At 35.4% G+C, this 20328-nt stretch overlaps 1 protein-coding gene across 2 annotated transcripts in view; it reads right to left on the bottom strand.

The window, feature by feature from the left end:
• UVRAG (UV radiation resistance associated) overlaps positions 1-20328 on the bottom strand; it is a 238662-nt gene that overhangs the window by 93733 nt on the left and 124601 nt on the right. For both annotated transcript variants that reach the window (XM_004683215.2, XM_012725607.1), the window contains 4 exons: positions 16634-16718; positions 15088-15175; positions 14251-14311; positions 6438-6603 (listed from right to left, as the gene is read on the bottom strand). In XM_004683215.2, coding sequence (XP_004683272.1) covers positions 6438-6603; positions 14251-14311; positions 15088-15175; positions 16634-16718 — 400 coding nt within the window. The remainder of the gene's footprint in view (positions 1-6437; positions 6604-14250; positions 14312-15087; positions 15176-16633; positions 16719-20328) is intronic.

Below are 20328 nucleotides of genomic sequence, written 5' to 3'. Positions count from 1 at the left end.
ATCAAAAACGGGAGAGGGAAGTGCACGGGACTATGGAGATGGCACACAGGTGAGACTGGGTGATGGGAAACCCGGGGATAACAATTGAGATGGAAAAAATAATGTACAAAATGATGTAAAAATAAACTATTATATATAAACAAAAGTTATCCGACTTAAAAAAATAAATAAATAGATATTAGTTCTGTCATCATGAATAACTGCAATATAAAACAGTAGAGGTAACCAAGAGACAATTTGTTTGATGTCCTAAATAGATCAAAGACTGAATTATAAACTCATCCTTCCTTTATCTGTGCTTCAAAGAAATCGGCCGAGTAACAAAGTAGAGTTCACTTACCAGGCAAGGTAAGAAACTGGAAGCTTGAGTCATAGCAAGGTGTAATTCCTTTTTTGTGCCCATGTTATATCCTGTCACTTCTAGTCTTTGCTGGGACAGATCTTAATCCTCTTCCACACTCAGCAGCTTCCATATTTAGGAGCCTTCTCCTCAAGCATGCCTTTGTGCCCCCCCCCCAACTCTGCCCCACACTGACGTCCAATGTGGTTTCTTACACAAGAAAGGGTCCGCTGGCTTGCCTTCCCTCCCTGCTACCACTTCTGCAATTGAGTGATTTTACCCAACATTAGCTTGCTATTCAGTGACAATACGTATTATCCTTAACACATGGCTTGACTGCTATAACCCTTTCGAAACTTCTCTTGTGATTTAACTTTATGTAAATTAAATATCATATCAGTTTCTCATATCAAGGAGTTAAAGGAAAACACTATGAAAACCAACTAATCGTGTAATCTGATTGAGAAGTTACATATGGAGATCTTATCCAAAGCAACTGTCACAGGGGAGAGGTATAAGAATTTGGCAGCGACAGAACTATCTGGATAAAAGAATGGCATAAATTTGTTTTACTGCTGATGATAAGTTATCTTAGCTTACTGTTGATGATGCTGTTTTCTGGGACATAAATGCTGTCCCTGGAAAACTGTCTAGAGAACTATTATAATAAGATGCCTCAGGAAGTTCAGGATATTTCACATCTACCTAGAAAGTAATTTTCTTACTCTTTCCGTCCCTTTATTTCTCCAGGAAATCAAAAGATTCCACAGATCAACTACTCCAAACTCTGGATTGATATACTTTTTCATTGTTTGCCTACCAAAAGTATCAAACATTAAAAGGAAGAATGGTGCTCCTTTCCACATAAAAAGTCTTATTTATTAAAGCAAATATTAATTCATGTCAGAACCCAAGCATCTATGCTGTCATGTGATGTATATTAACATATTAAAAAGGGCAGTCCACGGACTACCTGGAAAGCTCAGTGATGCTCTGGGGACCTCGAGTTGAGAAACACTGATCTCACATATTCTAAAATTGTAACAATATTTAACCCATAAAACCACCCTATTAACTAAATATAGTTTTCCTCCACCCCCATCCCAAGCATTGCATTGAACCTTTATTCTGATTTGAGTATTCAAGCCAGAAAAGCAGTAAGTTCAAATTGGGGTCACATGTCAGAGTCATCTGGTTTTCTTTCTTATCCCACTGTCCCATTACATTACTGTATTTTAATTTACTTGGTTGCAGAAAGCTGAGATGACAATAATACCAGAGAAGACTTCCTCATCCAGATAATAACATCAGCACTATAAAAGCACACTTCATTAAAAACACACACAACAATATGCTTCCAAGTGTCAGCAATGAAATAGTTGCCCAATTACGCTGGACTCATTTTCCACATTTCCCCTCTCTCAGTGGAATGCCTAATCTTCAGAAGGTGTTCATTTCCTGTCTCACCCAGCAACCACCTTCTGCATTTTTATTTTGTTGATCTCTCTTGCCTGAATTTCCATGGGGATTCCTCATTTTAAAACATGCTCTTTGCTCTCACTCCTGGACACCCCATCAGCCCTGCCGCCTGTGCCTTACATTACAACAGGCACAGACATTAATAGCTTGCCCTGGTCCTCAGGGACTGTGTGAAATAATGACTGTCCTGGCCAGAGCATCTAGAGTTAAAACTATGGACTCAAGTGTGGAGTGTCAGATTACCTAATAGCATTTGCAAAAACTGAGCATCCCTTTCACTCCTCTATTCAAGAAATATTTATTGAGTGTCTATATAATACAAAGCTCTCTGCAAGGCAATGGAGAAAGCTTAATTCTGAGCAACATGCAATTTCTATAATGAAAATATTTCAGACATGAGTAAAACAAGTAACTCCAATACACTTCCACATCACTGGGTTTTGTTAAAATGAAATGTGGGTTATGTTTAAATACACTTATTTCTGAGGTACTACCTAAAGAAAACTGTTCATGGGCTCACAAAGTACACCAATCTATAGGAAATCAAGAATCTATAAGGGAAGTTCTAGACTACAAGGAAGGGAAAGAATGTCCAGCAACCATTTTGATCCTAGAGATGACTGGGGAAGGCATTCCTGATGAGCAGAATAGCATGGATAGAGTGTCGAGGCGGGAAATAATGTGATGTGTCTGGAAAACAAGAGCTTGGCTGAAAGCATAGGCTATGGATGGAGGAGGCCTGGAAAAATACTTAAAAAACAAGAGTGGGCCAAGGCTGGGAACAGTGTGGTTTGAACATGTTCTATATTCCTTTGAAGAATAAGAGCTTCTGTACTCACTAGCCATTATTTCCTTTGAAGAATAAGAGCTTCTGTACTCACTAACCATTATTTCTGTACTCATTAGCCACTATTAATATCTATTAATTGTTTTACTTATTAATAGATATTAGACTACTGAGTAGTTGAAATAAGAGACAAGCTTTAGCCCAGTTTTTCTCTCTATACTCTGGGAAGTTCCACTTGTTCTCCACATTTATACCACTGAGAGCTGAAGTACTTCATGGCACTATTATGAAAGGACACCTAGCAACAATGGAACAGTTGAATTTTGAATATTCCTTAACCATTTCTTTTTTTTTTTAAAGATTTATTTATTTGTTCATACAGAACTGGGGTACAGGCCAGAGGCTCAGGGGCAGTGAGAGGCTTCACCAGAAACAGGGTGGGGAGCAGAACAGGTGGATCGATGAGGTACACTGCTGAGGGGAGCAGGGGGCAAGTCAGGAGAGGTCTGCCAGCCATGTGGTCACCTCTGGGGCAGACGGGAATTGAACTCATGCGTAAGCGACTTTAGATTCTCAGTGCTGTGCTTTAACCTGCTGCGCCACCAGGGCGGGCCCACCTTAACCATTTCTTAAGGCCCACCCTTCCTTTTAGTGAGAATCAGTAATAATTTATATGACTTCCTGTTATTTGTATTGCAAAATAACATATACATAATAATAATTGCAAAATTTTGTTCAGCATCTTCTATGATAAAACACTATGCTTCATTTAATCCTCAGAGTAACCTAATGACTTAGGTATTATACCAGGAAAATTGTCTCAGAGAGGACATTTCCATAGCCACTGGTAAGAGGTGACGCTGACAAGACTCAAATGATTTAAATAATTGGAAACAAAAACCAAAAACAAGTAAATTCCACCAATTTTGAGTACATTAAGGCAAGACTAGGAGAGAGAGGTACTTTGCATTGCACCTCTTAGAAACAACTGATAAATAAGATTTATAATTTTACTTTTTGAAAGATTTATTTATTTATGAAAAGAAAATTTCAATGAACATTTTTAGTGAGAACTTAAAATGGTGACTCTGTACAGTGATTTACCTTATGACACTTTTCACCTAAAGTCAAGAAAAGGGCTATTATAGTGTCATACATAGACCCATTTAAATAAACTTTTATCCCCCATACGCCTGCTGAAAAGTATTACACTTATAGTCAACAGAAATCTGGCTTGCTGTCCTCAGTGAACTAGACCAAAGTGACTTAGGCAACTTGGTGTGAGACCTCATTTTATCTTTCAATCTGCTTCTCCATTTGTAAAATGAAATAAGATAACCTAATAACAATCTGTCTTGTTTGAAAACACAGTAAGCCTGCAATTCTGCATAGACCTGAACACTCTCCTTAAATCTTCATTTCTATTCCATGGTGTATCCTGAGGTGCCCTATTAATACGGTTGGACTATAGACATTTGGGAACATTTTCAAGGGATTAAAAAAAATTTTTTTTTAACTTAGGGCACATTACTGTAATCAAACATAATGTGAAAGAACTAATAGTTTCATTAATATTAGCCATCTTGAAAAATACTTGTTTGATTCTATTTTACAGTGCACAACAACAATAAAAAAGAAAATCAAAGCATTTAGTCTACCCTTCTCCACTGCCTCAAGTCATCAACAACTCATTATTCAACGTAAAGGCTTGAGGTCTGGGTGACTAGGTACTCTAAATGCCAGCATCTGAGAAACAACCTACAATAAAATGAAGATGAAAGATTATAAGAAATACTCTAATTTATAGGATAAACAGCAGAAGAGTTGGAAATTAAAGCCACAACTCTTAGGCCTATACATGTTATGAAAACCCCCCATTTCTACAAGGAGGTCATCAGATTTAATTAGATATCATGAAAGCAAACATGCGAATTTAGTGGAAACAGCAACTATTTCTGAACTCTTTGCAAAATAAACAGAAGCTGAGAATTTTTATAGGAAAGAATCTATAATTCTTATTATAAGATGTTGTCAACAGGTATTTAAGTATGCCTGGAACACATCATAACAGAAATAAGAAGTTGGAATTATAGCAGTATGAAACTAGAATAATCTGAAATCATCCTAGTTTTCAATATAAGCTTTATGCTAATGCAATCTCAGTTACTAGTAATTATATTTCTACAGAAAAGTTGCTATTTATACCACTACAGCTGAAGGTCTTCTAATTACTTCAAGGAGACACCACTAGGAATAAAACCTCATCCATTTATTCAACAAATCTGGGTTGCCAGATTAAGATGTGGGCAGAGAGAAAATGGATACAGAATCAGTCTACTCACTGCCACTCAGCAAATTTCTTTGTCTCCTCCCTCATGGCAAAATGAAACCTAGTTATGCTAAAGGGGAAGCTCCATAAACTTTTAGATATGCCAAGGTGATTGCAAGAAATATAAAAGGCTCTACTGACACCCATTCTGTATGTATAAGCATGCACAATCAAACCAGGTACCCAGTCACAGGCAAAGAAGCATCATTAAAATGGTCCATTTCATTTCTCGCGTCTACAGGCAATGACTATGATCTGTGCTCAATACCATCTGATTTTGCATACAACGCAATTCTTTGTTCTCTAGAATTTCTGTCTTTGAAATCAGATTTAAAAAAAAAGGCAACTCGGGCTTTATTCAAGGAATGAACAAAGTACAAAAAAAATATCAAGGAAATGGAAAAAGCAGCACTACCATTTCTCTGGGTTTCAATAATTCTACTACAGAAAAATAAGATGATCACCTTTCTGAGATTTGTAAAAGCCTTGCCTTGTACAGGCCAGCAGGTTTTAAATTGCCTGCCCATTATACTACTCCCTATTTCTCTTCTGAGATTAAAACAAAACTTTCAGTTCTCTGGTGAGAACATGAGAAGCCATGATGTTCGTACTAGCTTAATTATTGTTTCACTAATCTGAATGTATTATCCAACAGATAGGTAACTCATTTAATAATGCCTGATATATTTTATTTCAAAAAATCATTTTAAAACCCACTTCTTAGTCTCAGTGAAAAGAAGAAATAGGGTGTGGGGGAAACACTGCAGCTGAACGTAACGCTGATTACATTCCTTTGTGTTTTGGGTCTAAGTCTCAAATGCAGCGAAGAGTTCAGAGTTTTCCTTCACAGAGTGCAGGTGTACAAGGAATGGTCTAGGCCTTGGTCCTGACCTATGTTTCTAACAAGCCAAAAGAAAGAACTAGATTTCTCCCCCAAGCCCCAGCAAAACCAGCTAAATAGGGGTTTGAATTCTAATATCTCACATGCCAATAGTCACTTGAGGGAGCTAATCAGAGGGCAGTGGCTGAGAATTCCTAGGCCAGTTACATTAAGTATAATTTGCCTAACGAGCCGTGCAATTCCTATTTTTCATCTCCCGTAAAGATCTGATTCCACCTAAAACCCTGTAAATTTCCATCAAAAGAAGACTATGTCTGATTTGCTCTTCCAGTGATAAGTATGTACAATCCACTGCTGTCTCTCTGATGATACTTTAACCATTTCACTCATTCACAAGTACTACATGAATATTTGCAAAGTATTTGATACTTGTTTTCACAAAGCAAATTAAACTTAAATGGGTGACTTTTGCTACTATTAACAATTTTAAGAAGTGCAGAAGCCACTAGAATTAAATGAAATGAGTACATCCTATTTAAAAGAAATGGAGGACTTTACAAGACATACAAAATTTACCAAGATCTAGACCATATTTTACATTTTTAGTATATTCCATGTCTCAAAACGGAGTTGATGTCAAAAGTATAAAAAAGATACATACTCTCTCTCCTTTTCAGTCAGTTTGTCATTGATATTATCTTTGATTGTCGATCTTGATCCCTTGTGAATTATAGGATATCTGAGGGGCACTTGTAGGAAAAAGGAAATCATGGAGACCAAGTGTGCAGTGTAACCAAGGGCAACAGCAATGCTTCCATCATCTTTTGCTGTGAATTCAAAAGCAGAGAAAAAAACAAACAACTATTTACCTTATAAATGTAGCTATGAGAGCATAATGAAGCAATTTTAAAGGAGATTTTATAAAAACTGGTAAATGCCATTTATAAAAATTATGCACTTCATACAAAACTAAACATATAAACAAACATGATGACTTGCAATTTCAACTACCATATTTGAAACTATTTATCAATAATTAATTTGACAAGATTAACATCTGATACATATGTATGGACGGATGAGTGTATAAAGACTTCTTAGTGCCTCACATATCGATTACATTCTTTCCCACCATTTTAAAGGCAGAAAAACTTCTTCAAGGGTCTATTATACAATGTGAAAGAAGTTCAAACATAATATACTATATAAGCAATATACATTTTAGTTATTAACTGCTTTATAAGCAAATATGTTGTATTGTTGTACTACTATATGATACTGTTAATTTTAAAGTTTAGTGGAACGGCATTTGGGGGGGATGTTCTCAATATTCAAAAAATAGTGTTGTGTAAATAAGTCTTTGAAGTTTGAGAGAGGAAAAGGGGGAGTATTTTAAATAGCAAAAACAAATGTTCGAAACTACATAGTTAATACAAAACTTATTTATGCAATTCAAATGCAAGCAACCATGAGAAAAATGCATAAACATAAGAATCTATCTTTTAAGAAGTCACAGAGAATTATAGTTTTAATTCACTATTTAGATTTCTTGGGCTTTTTATCAAGTGATAAATCATCACTCAGGTAAGTCAGAACTGAGACTAACAAAAGGTTTAAATTTGTCATAGGAGCAAGGAAAAAAGTAACTGCCTGGTATACAGTATTCTCAAAACACTTGAAAAAGTTCACAAAAACAAATAAAGACTCCATTCCGCCCTCTTCTCTCCTCCCACACAATAAGACTTAATGGGTAACTGTATTAACTTTGACTAGAGAAAGACTACAATGACTGAAATAACCTTGGCGTGCATATTTCTTGACTTCTAAAGATACGTTTAAAGGTGGTATTTTTTATATCCTTCTGTTTATAGTTATTTAAGCATTAGCTTTTATTGAAGGACAGTAACTACAGTCATCTATAGCTCAGTGAATTTATCACCCTGGAATACCATGGCAGATTATACTATAAAAATAGGTAACTTTTTGAATTCACTTTCCACTAGCAATTGACCACAGTAATTCATTTATGACAATAATTGTTTGCCAACAATTATTAAACTAGTCACCTTTCATGTTTTATTTTATTCATTTTAAAGTTCAAGAAACTAAAACTCAACAATTAACAATGATGTAGGAAAACAGATTATGAAACTAAAGCTCAAAACAGTTAAAGAATCCATCCACAGTAACAGAGCTAGTAACAGGTTGGGCTGACGATGGTGCATGTCTTTAAGCAACCTACCATACTTTTTCAGAACTTCATTACAGATTACATAACAATTTGTTAAATGACTGAGCCCAGAACATCCCAAGCATAAGACACACATGTACCATGTCAATCTCTTCAAACTTTTGTAGTAAGGGTGACAAATATAAAGTCTGAGTCTCTCGGTGACTTGAATAGAGTTCACTAGAGAACATTTCCCTCGACTCATGTTTGATGTTCTCTTAAATTGAACTGATGAAAAATTCAATAACATTCGAGTGATGACTAAGTAATGTCTGACTGAAATCATAATCATTTTTGGAGGCCACCTCTTCTTACTTCGGTCCAACCCAAGTACCTTGATTTTGAGCACCATAGCACTTGACTGAAATATTCGACTCAATAGTTTCTGGATAGTCTACCTCAGAAACTAAAATTACACTGCAATGTAAAGTCACCACATTATAATTTAATCATAGAGGAACTAGGACAAGCCTTAGGAATCACCAAGTCTGGTGTTATTTAATGTAGAGATGAGGAAAATGAGATCCAAGTGGTAAGCCAAAATAATAGACAGAGGCAAAACCATGAGCGATGGAGTAAGAGGGAGAACAGCATCTGCACCTGCCCCACTTTGTGGCCCCTGGAGTGATAGCTGGCACTGTGAATTCCAGGAGAGGTTGCTACAAGGAAAAGCGTTTATCAAATTTGAAATATCACCATTAGTAAAAGAAATGGGTCTCCATGAAATTTCTTTTGAAAAGAGAAAAGAAGAAAAAGAAGAGGACTCACAGTAATGAAGGATAACATGCTACGCTTGAACTTTATGTATGAACTTTACACTAAGCTTTTCTTTTCCTACAAGACCTGGTAAAGAAAAGCATTTGGAAACTTTCAAAAAGTAGCAACAGCACATCTCTTAATTAGCCTTCAAATGCAAACTATACATGTTAAAAAAAAAATCTATCCAGCGCTAACACCTCAAGTGTCTATATTTTTTCTATATTATTAAAGAAGTAAAGAATTATATCTGCATATTTTGAGACTATCTTCAAATATGCATTAAATGGACAAAACCAGGTCTTCTAACATCACCTCCTATCAATGATCAAACAGTTGTGCTTAGATTTAAATATAAAAAGGTATTACAAAAAGAAACCTACACACGCAAATCAAAAACCAAAAAGGTACAGCACAAACCGAAAATTGGATAATATCAAATCAACTCTGATTCCTTATTTACACTCACCACAGGACTCCTCACTCCACCTATTAAAAATTCTAGGTTGTTCCCAATGTCAGGGCATAGTGCTCAATCATAGCATCACTGTTAAACACCATGGTGTTGAATTTCCAATATTGAAGCTTTATATTAAAAAGCATTTTAAAAGGACCACGGGTGCGGCATTACAGGACCCAAGGGGATTCCAATACCCTCAAAAGGAAAACCACCTCCTAGTAGGGAAGTTACTTTCATCACCCCAAGACCACTGAATATCCAGTGGGAAAATGTGAGCTCATGTGGTTAATTATGGCTATTGCTGGCCACGAAACCTCAGATGTCACATTCTGTTGCCAATCACTTTAACTAAAAAACCAAAAGGTTTAAGGTTTCCAGCATTCCAAGATCTAAAAGGCTTTTTACCTGCCAAAGCCAAAACCTGGCTCTCTGGGGTGTGCTTTTCCAGTAAGCATTAATGACGTCCCTAACACCTAATGCAGAGCAGAGGTTTGTGTTCCTTATGCTACTCTGGAGGTTAGCAAGGTCACAGATGATAGTTTTGTTAGTGAGACACAGTTGAAGGGGTGTGGAAGGGTTCAGGGAGGAATAGGAGTAAACTGCAAGCCGCAGGTATGCGAATAAATGCTGATTAAAACAATGTGTGAAGGATCTAAAACAAAAATCTAAAACGTGTTGTTTCCTCTAAAACCTGTAGTTCCTCATAAAAATAATTTCTGATTTGTTTTGTGAATGTCAAGTTGCAGCTTTTCTGTTAACTTTCATAAGAAATTCCACAAACATAATAGCCATGACATTATAAATTAATTCAAATGTTCCTTTGATTTATAAGCTGGATAAACTATTAAATATTCAAAAGCATCCTAGTACAGTAAGTGATCTAAAAGCTCTTACCATCCTACCTTCCCAATCACTGAGGCAGCTGATTTGTTAAGGAACCAAGCACCCACTGATCCAGAAAGGACAAAATAGTTAAAACTCTAATCACTGCCACAGCATCTATGGAATGATTCCATGTTCTGAATGAGACACTGTTTGACATATGGACTCTCCTTTCCAAGAAATCATGCCTGCATAAAGGGGTACGGACATAGAAGGAAATCTGGGTCTCATTACCACAAAAGGCTCTCGTGTTATAGATTACTTAAAAAATACAGACAAACCTTTTTTTTTTTTTTTTTTAATGAAAATGTCTCAGTCAATGGAACTCAAATGAATACCCCTTCACTGGACAACTTTCTGCCATTAGGTCCAGGGCATACTTTCCCAGTAACTTACCTAATGAGAAAAGCACAATGAATATTGGACCACTGTGATGGAGTTTTCCAAACAGTATCAACCCATTCAATGTAAAAAAACTAGCCCAGCCAAAACTCATGAATATCACAGAACACCAGTGCGGGTTCCTTCACTAGCCTCTCACCAAGAATGCAGCTGCAACAGAACACTGAAACATGTCCAGAAGTTTAGAAGAGATTATTATTTAAAACAAGGAAAATACTGCATCTTGACAGGAATACTTTTTTTTTTTTTTAAAGATTTATTTATTTGTGCACACAGAACTGGAACTGGCACAGGCCAGAGATGCAGGGACAGTGAGAGGATTCACCAAAGACAGAGTGGGGAGCAGAATAGGCCAACTGATGAAGTACATTGCTGAGGGGAGCAGCAGGCTAGTCAGGAGAGGTCTGCTGCGCCATGTGGGTCACCTCCGGGGCAGGCGGAGATTGAACTCATGCGAAAGGGGCTTTAGCGTCCCAGTGCTGTGCTTTAATGGGCTGTGCACCAGGGAGGGCCCAGAATACAGAATTTTAAATCAGGTCATGCAGGAATGACTTTATCTCTGCACTGACTAGTATGGCTCTTTGGGAAATTTAACTAAGTCTCAATTTTACTGCTTTTAAAACATGTGAGTATAATTCCTTCCTCTCCCCCGCCCCAACAAAACAAAAAGAAACCTAAATCTTATAGTTGTGAGAATTAAATAAATAACATATATGATATTCCATATTATGATATTTCTACTTACTCAACCTAAAATACCCTATCTCTTTACAAAATTGAGTATTCCTATTTCTTAAATTCCTGGTATAAACTTAAAATACCTAACACCCAGGTTGTTTTAAATAAATATTTCTTGACTGGTTTGAGCCCAAGTTTAATGTCCTCAATTGAAATCTCCTAAATTTAGGAGCAATATTTTCATCATCTTTGCTTACTCTCTGAACCTGGCACAGTAGCTATTGCATAGGAGATATTCAGTAAATTTGGTATATGGAAGTGTCTTGTCTAATACAACCATACGTGCTTGATAAATTGTCTGATCCCTATGAATCATAGGGCATGAACAGGGCTTGGAGTCAAATTAAACATGCATTTGTTTTAGCTCTCACTTACTTTTTCAGCAACTATAGTAAAAACTCTTTAAGTGGCAAAAGAATAGATTCAGCATGTTAAGTATACTAAACATAGATAATAAAAGGTATGTGAAAGTTTGAAACAAAGCACTTCAAAGAAAAAGAAACAGAAGCAAGAACTTCCCAGAGTACAGTGGGGTGACAAACCACCACTGCTGACATATATACCCTTCTCTTCAAATCATTCTGCATTTAATAAGCAAGACTTTTCAAAAACCTAAGTCAACTTGTATTAGTCCTCTTCCTGAAGCCCATCAGTGATTTCCCACTCTGCTGACAAAGAAAAACAAACAAAACCCATCCTTACGCCAGCTTTCAGTCACTCCTAGTCCCTCTGAAATAAATCTTTTCGCTCACTATTCTGGTCTTTTCTGCCAGGCCCTCACTTATCTCCTTCTTCCCTTCCTCCTTGCAATTAACTCCAAATAGAATTAATTATTGAGTGCCTTCTATATGAAAAGGCTTTTCAAATGAATCTTCTTCAATCATTGTAATGAGCTGAGATGTAGCTATTACCTCATTTACAGGTGGAGAAATTGAGTTCTGAAAGAGTTCATGATTTGCCCAAATCATAAATAGATCTTTTTCTACTAAACCTTCCACCCTGAGTTTTCCAGCTATATGAAGGCCATTCCTCTATCATAACCTTTGACTCTTACAGGAATGCTCCCCCTCTCAGCTGTATCACCATTACTTACTTTCAGCCTTGAATTTTTCAGTTAATTGTTTATCCTCAAAGACCTATTTATTTAAAGTAAGTTCCTCTTACTTTCTAGAATAGCATATTATAGAACTACTAAGTAGTTCTAAATATTTACTTCCTTGTTTATTGACTGCTTTCCACAACAGTGTATGTGTTCCATGAAAGGACAGATTTGCTTTTCCTGTTATTATATCCTCAAAACCCAGCACAGTGCCTAGCACATATAGAAGCTCAATTAATATTTTTTCAATGAATGGATATACTCTAGCTCTGGAATGTGGCACAGAGGTACTCAATAGACCCATGGAATGAATAAGGAAAAAGATGTGTCATGAGCTTCAAGATATCCTGATTTTGAAATACCAAAGCACACCAGAGTGAATGACAGAGGTTGGAGGTAACTCTGTCCCATGGGAACCAGCCAGCTCTTTACCTAACATTTGGGGTCTTGAGCAAGTCACTAAATAGCTTATTTACCCATTATAAAATGAGGTTATAATACTTTCCTTATAGGTTTCCTTTGCTTGTTTTGTGAATGTCCCAATTAAAACTAGTAATGTTCTCCTTTTGAGTAACTTCTTCCCAACAGATACTATGCTAGTGATAGGAATAAACTGTAAAGTTACTTAACAGAACTGAGAAAATTGTTCAGACAGTTTTATCTTTTTTCAAAGATAAAAATATCTTTGAAAATATACCAAATAAGTAATTTTGTTTGATAAATTGGTAAAGAGAATAAAAGGAATATTTTAAAAATATTTCTCTTACAACATCTTTAATGTAAAAATTCTTTTAATTAAAAGGGAACAGAAATAACAATACAACAATTTAGCCTGTGGTAGTAAGAATGTCACAAAGCTAAATTTTTCTAATATTTTTCACCCCAGCATTTTACTTTCTAAATAAACAGTAGGACAGATTGATATTTGTTCCCAACCATATACAGATTCTTTGTGTAAACTGAACCAAAAGAATAGGGAAATTATTGGTATTCTCAAGAAATTCTGATTTCTTTTTTAAAAATATTTTTTTAAAGATATATTTATTTATACATACAGAACTAGGATACAGGCAAGAGGTGCAGGTGTGGAGGAAAGGATTCACCAGAGACAGAGTGGGGAGCAGAATAGACAGATAGGCAAAGTACACTGCTGAGGGGAGCAGCAGGCAGGTCAGGAGAGGTTTGCCACGCCATTTGGGCCACCTCTGGGGTGGGCAGGGATTGAACTCATGCTGAAGAGGCTTTAGCTTCTTAGTGCTGTGCTTTAACCCACTGTGCCGCCAGGGAGGTCCCCAAAATTCTGATTTCTTAAAGCTCAATCTATTCTGATTTTTTTTTTATTTTTTTTTTTTAAAGATTTATTTATTTGTACATACAGAACTGGGGTACAGGTCAGAGGCTCAGGGGCGGTGAGAGGCTTCACCAGAGACAGAGCGGGGCGCAGAACAGGCAGATCGACGAAGTACACTGCTGAGGGGAGCAGCGGGCGGGTCAGGAGAGGTCTGCCACGCCATGTGGTCACCTCTGGGGCAGGCGGGGATCGAACTCATGTGGAAATGGCTTAAGCTTCTCAGTGCAGTGCTTTAACCCGCTGCGCCATCAGGGAGGGCCCTCTATTCTGATTCTTTTAAAGCCCATATGAAAACTATTTGCTGTTAAATTTCAAATATATAGGATTAAATAAATTTTCTCTGTATGATTAAACCTAATATTCTCTTAAGTGCCTCATGGGCAATATTTATGTATATATATATATATACATTTAGAATTGGGGTGGGACAGGAGGTCCAAATCCTTCTGGATTAAGAGCTAGGCAACCAAAATTTCAAATATCTCTTATTTTCCCCCTGCAACATACCCATAAATTAAATACATTAAGTCTTATAAGTAAAAAAGAAATAAAATACCTTGGAAGTCTTCAGAATTGGGCAACCTAACACCACATACAAAGTAATCCTTATGGTCATTCTGTGAATATAACCAAAGAATGATCTTAATTATTTTTACTTATGAAGCAAATAAATTCTAAACCAAATCTTAAAGAATGCCTCCCAATGTTAACTCAAAGACAATACTGTCCTAGAATCAAATTTATCATAATTATTGAAGATGAATTATGAGTACATGATGATACATTATACTATTCTCTCAAGAGTCACATATTTGAAATTTTGACTAAACATTTAAAGCATCATGTCGAAGTAAAAAGTCATGTAAATTTTTATCATAAAACTGTTCTCAAATTCATAGCTATAAGTGAAAAATACAAAGTGGAATCAACAAGATATACAAGCAGCCAAAAAATCCTATTACTTAGCAGATTTGATTTTCTTAAAAAGAATCCTAGTCAATCTATTTTCTACTGAAATGTTACTGTTTACATTACTCTAAGAAGTTAGATTAAAAAATTAAACATCCTGACAGGAATATCCTCAGAGATATCAATAATTATATTTTTCAAGAAGTGCACAGATGTCAGGAAAGTTGAGCAAAAAGATTCCAAAGAAACAAGAAATAATCTGATATTATTTCCAATGAAGATGAGTGCATGCCACCATCAAACTGACATAAAAATCGAATGGTGGAACCTACGGACAACTAAATCTAAATTTATTTTACTTTCTGAGTGAATCATAACAGTATATGATTAAGATTAAAGAAATGAGAATTTTCCACTCAGGAAATTTTGAATGGCAATCACCTTCTGAAAAAAGAAAACTTTTTAAAGAAAATTTGAAACTTACCAAATCAATAGGATAAATGTAGGAGAGCTCAGAGAGTAATTGCCTGCAACGAATTGTCAACTGTGCATTAGTCTTCAGAAAGAGTTCTCTGTAGAGGAAAGAAAAAAAAGCACATTTGTTTAAAAATACATACTTGCACACCTTGCAACATTTATTTCCACACAACTGATACAGAATAAAATTAAATGGTTTGTAGAAGGCCACAGAAGAAAGGAGAGACAAAAATAATAGCTGACACTAGCCTTTGACCCAGCTCTGAATACTGCCAACAAGCGAAACTACACACAGCGCTGTATTAATACAAAAGCAGCGCTGTATTAATACAAAAGCTTTATTGAATTCTTATAACAACTCAAATAGGTTGATATTATTATACCCATTCTACAAACAAGGAAACAAGATTTTAAAAGGCTTGTTATGCTAAACAAGGTCTCTTCTAATCTGAGACCAATTTGATTTCAGGAAATAGTACTTCCTCAAAAAAGCATTCTGTTTTCACCTTAAAAAAAATAACCTGCTGCCAAGTTAGAAAAATATTAAGAATAAAAAGAGGTGAGCAAAAAGCTGGAATATGATATTATGCAGCTTCTGCCTTGAACTACTTCAGAAATATGATCAAAAGAACACCACCATAAAGCAAATTATCAGCTGAACTGTATTTACAATTTAAGAAAAAAAGATAATTGAAGAGAACTGTTGATCAAAATCTAACATAAAAATTAGTACTATAATGTATTCCTGCTTTCTTTGTGAGCTAGATAAATAAAGAGTAACTTTCAGCACTTTGCTTTCCTATCTGCAAATAAAGAGGACTAGACTAGATGATCTTCTAAATTCTTTCCAAGCCTAACATTTGTAAATCCTCAATTGCTAAAATTCCTTGATCCAAAATGCAGGATGGGATGATTTTCTAAGAAAAGTGAGTGAAGATGAAGAAAAGAACACAGTTGACAACAAATTAAGTATATGCTGGTGGGGGGAAACCAACATTTTTATCATTTGTTAAAGAAATATGGAGTGAAAGCTATTAGTTACAGTTGCAGTGCAATTTACTGAAGGTTATTTGAAAGTAAAACAATCAACATGAGTTTTCAAGGGAAGGAAAAAATATGGCAAAAACAATATTTTAAAAGGAAGTGGTCTGATGGCAATGTGGAAGATGAATTGGGAAAATGGAAAGACCACTGGTAAGCTCTACAAGCTGTTGAGGTAGTCCAAATGAGCTACTACTACACAGGAATAAATCTAAAGAAATTACTGGAGAGAAAACTATAAACTCTACTACATGTAGAAGACACAATGCTGTGATATTTGAAAATCAGAACAACAGCATTCAACTTGCTGATTGTGATTTTATATCAGGAGCTTTTTTAGTTACCTCTAACAGAAAATGACAGATAGTATGCAATTAGTAAATATTTTTTGAATGAATGAATGTGGCACTAAGTTAGGTGGAATATAAGTGCCAGCAGATTTTAAAGAATGTTGTATTTCCAAATTAAACACAACACGTACATAAAAATTATATTCCTTGTTTTGTATTTACCTTTTTGCAGTACATTCTTTCCTCAACTCATTTAGGGATTCCTTCTGGAGCTGAAGTTTGAGATGCTCGGTAGAAAATGCACTTCCTAGAGAGGGATTGAAATATACAATTCCAGATGTTATATGGCAGACAAGCTGTTCAGTCACAACCAAACATGCTAAGCCCAGTTCCCTGAATGTGAGGGAAATAGTTAAAAGGTAAAGTAGTGGGTACAGAGGTCTTCCAGGGTGATTAACCAGAATAAACTTCGTTATTGGTTTAATTTTTATACAAGTTCAATCTCCAGTAGGAAATCAAGAGAAGACGTCTTAAGTGTCTCTGCCTTCAGATTTCTGAACTGCTGACTAGGAAACCCTGATGGGATTTCACAATTCAGATAACTTCATTTAACGGGGGAGGGATGACTCATGAACCTTGGGTGTTAATGACAATTTATTAAAAGTTTATCATTATAACCCATATATCACTCTGTGAGGATGTTGGTAATGGGGGAGGAAAATGCATGTGGGGTGGCTTGGGGGGCATACGGAAAAATCTTCATACTATTCGCTCAATTTTGCTATGAATATAAACTGCCATAAAAAGTAATAAAGCTTTTCTTAAAGTGGTTAATTTCTATTCAACCACAAATGCTATATAACATGACTTTTATTTCTTTAAAGTATAAAAAAATGGACAGTATAAAATAGAGCAGGAAAAATTACCTTCATTGACCACTATAATATAGCTTCATAAATATAAGTCACTTTTTATGAACTTTCATCTTGCTCATAAATATAAATAGGTTAGTCACAATCATAATGTATAGGAAGTGTATATTCTGATTTTTCCATATTATGCCATAAGCATGTCTATATGTTGATACATAGTCTGTGTTGTAATATTTAATGACTATGTAAAATTCAACTCCATGGATATAAATTATATATTCCACATTTTAAATGATATGCTCTAGCTCAATCCATTACAGAATATTTAATTTCCTTTAAGTATTTGCTTTTAGTATTGTAGTGATTAATATTCATATTTACATGTCTTTTTTTTGTATTTATGTTAACTTTTAGACCTTTCATTTCCATTTCTATGATCAAGAAGTCCTTATATCAAAGAAAATCAGAATTTCTAGGCTCCTGAAAATCCAGGCCTAATAAGTTCAGAGATTCTACACAACAGAGAAACAGTCTTACATCCCCAAATTTCAAGTTCTAGATCTTATAAAGGATGTTAGTTTCATAAACTGTGATCTAATAGGAAAAGGTGCCCTGAACTCTTCTGTGAATCTATCTCCTGTAGAGAGGAAAACAAAGTAGGTTAATTAACCTAAATATATTTTGGAACACAGCATTAAATTAACCAATCTAAATAATTTTACCTACATATTTATAAGTACCCTACTATTCTCTATCAACTATATTCAATGACCAGTGAATTGGTGATTCTACCCTCAAAACAGAACTCTATTAAGGAATACCACATAATTTTCTTTAGCCCCTATTATAATTTCTACCTAAAATCTTCCTAATGATTTCAGAAGACATAGTTGACAATCTTCACCTTCTATCCTCTGTACTTTTACCAAAAGTACATGAATTCTCCCAGCAATACAGAAATTTGCCATATTATTCTTAATTCCAGATAAATTAAGTTGTCTTATTTCTATCAATGAAAGCACAATCAAGGACAAAACAGACCTGGGTTTCAAAATGCAAATGTATATACCTTCTTCAGTTCTGAAAAGCCCTCAGATATTACATAATAATAAAAAAAAATTCTCTACAAAGAAAGAAAAATTAAACTTAGAAAAGTCAAGTAGCCAGCTCACTAATCAGGCAAAATATTAACAGTAAGTAATTCTTGGGCTGAGAACATGTGTTTTCAGTATATAGTCTTGTGATAATTCTTTACATCTGAACTTATTTCCAAAATAAGTAAACAAAAGAGTAGAGCTAAACCCAGAAAAGGGTCAGTTGAGGGGCTATGATTTCCCATAGGTTTTATCAGAATTTAGACTTTTAGATAAATTGTCTAAAGTCATCTCTCCAAAACATGAGGTTAATTTTTCTGCCAAATAGTAATATACTGGTTACAGGGTGGACTCTGGAACAAAACTGCATGGAGTTGATTTAGTAAGACTCATATAGGAAAGAAGTATTTAAAGATATCTCAGAAAGTAAAACCTAAATTCCAAAACGCGTATCACAAGGAATAAAAACAGTGAAGTGATGATTTGCTCAATTTCTTTAGGGTTATGTATTACTAGCCTGAATACTACATGATTGATGACATATCCTTCTGAGGATATTAAACATAAAAGCAATGATGTTCATCTTTAAGATTATACTACATTCTTACACTCATCTAAATTTCTCCCTAGATTTAGTCTCAGTTGATATATTCTGCTTGATTTAATGTTAATCTGAAGACTGCAAACTAATAATCCAACTCCAGTACTCTTTCCATATTTATCAGTCAATACTCAGCATTCTAGAAGAGCCCTCCCTTCTTGATTAGCCCTCTATCATCAATACATATTATGCACTGCTTCCTTATTTTTCAGTGAGCAAGTTCATTACTATAGGTAATTATTTTGGTGTTCAAATGGCTCCAAATTTGGCCAGTGGAACTTTCTATAGTTTTAATCCAGTGCCCTTGTGACATGTTATCACGTTATTCAAAATACTGTTTCATTATCATTTTAATTTCTGTAGGATCTCTAGTAATGTCCCCACTCTCATTTGTGTCTTCCATTTATTTGCTCAGTCTGGGTTGAAGGTGATGATTTTTAATAATCTTCAAGAATGCCTTGATTTTATTGATATTCTCTACTAGTTTTTTCCAATTTCAATGATTTATGGAATTTGTTATTTCTTTTCTTCTGCTTGATTTGGGTTTAATTTGCTTACCTTTTCTACTTGTTAAGGTTATATGATTGTAAGCTTGTATTATTGATTGGGAACCTCTCTTTTCTAATACAAGCATCAAATGCTTTCAGTTTCCTCTCTGGTGATCTTAACATTTGAGTCATTTCTGAATATTTTTCTACTAACTTCTCTTGACCACATTGGTAATGGGGTAACGGTAGCATGAAGTTTTTGTTTTGTTTTGGCTTTTTATTTCAAAAATTCTGACTGTTGAACATCATATGCTGGACAAAAGACAAGATAAGGGTATGCCTCTTCTAATGTTAATTTGGGGAGAGCTGAGACAAAGTAACAGGAACTAAGCTGGTTTTGGGTTTTGCTGCTGCCATGACTATTTTTAGTGCACTCCATTCTTCAAATTTCCTCCAATTTTTCCTGTTGGGGGATGGTGATGGTTGCAATGGTTTGCTGTTGGCTTTTTCCTCAGTGATCCTGCTCTGCTCTTAGAATTAGGTTATTTCCTATGTACCTGCACCTAAGTAAGGGTGTCTCCTCATGCTCTTGCTTCTCCTTGTATGGTAAACTACAATGCCTTGTTATTTCATGCTTTTTAGCCTCTCTAGTGAGAAAAGTAGGGGATTTTGCTGCTGTCCTGGTTGAGCAGGAACATCCTGAGTCCTTAGGGTTCAAGTTAGGATTCTCTCATTGATGCTGCCCCTTTCCTAGGGATAGGAAAATTCTGATCATCCAGACCCAACACAGTTTTCGTCAACCAACAGTAGTGGTACTTTTCTTTTTCTTCCTTCATAAAAAACAGATTTTCACTTATACCCT

Source organism: Condylura cristata, unplaced genomic scaffold (assembly GCF_000260355.1).
Source record: "Condylura cristata isolate star-nosed mole 26May11 unplaced genomic scaffold, ConCri1.0 scaffold00015, whole genome shotgun sequence".
NCBI classification, from domain to species: domain Eukaryota; kingdom Metazoa; phylum Chordata; class Mammalia; order Eulipotyphla; family Talpidae; genus Condylura; species Condylura cristata.
This window is presented reverse-complemented; position numbering and strand designations above follow the sequence as displayed.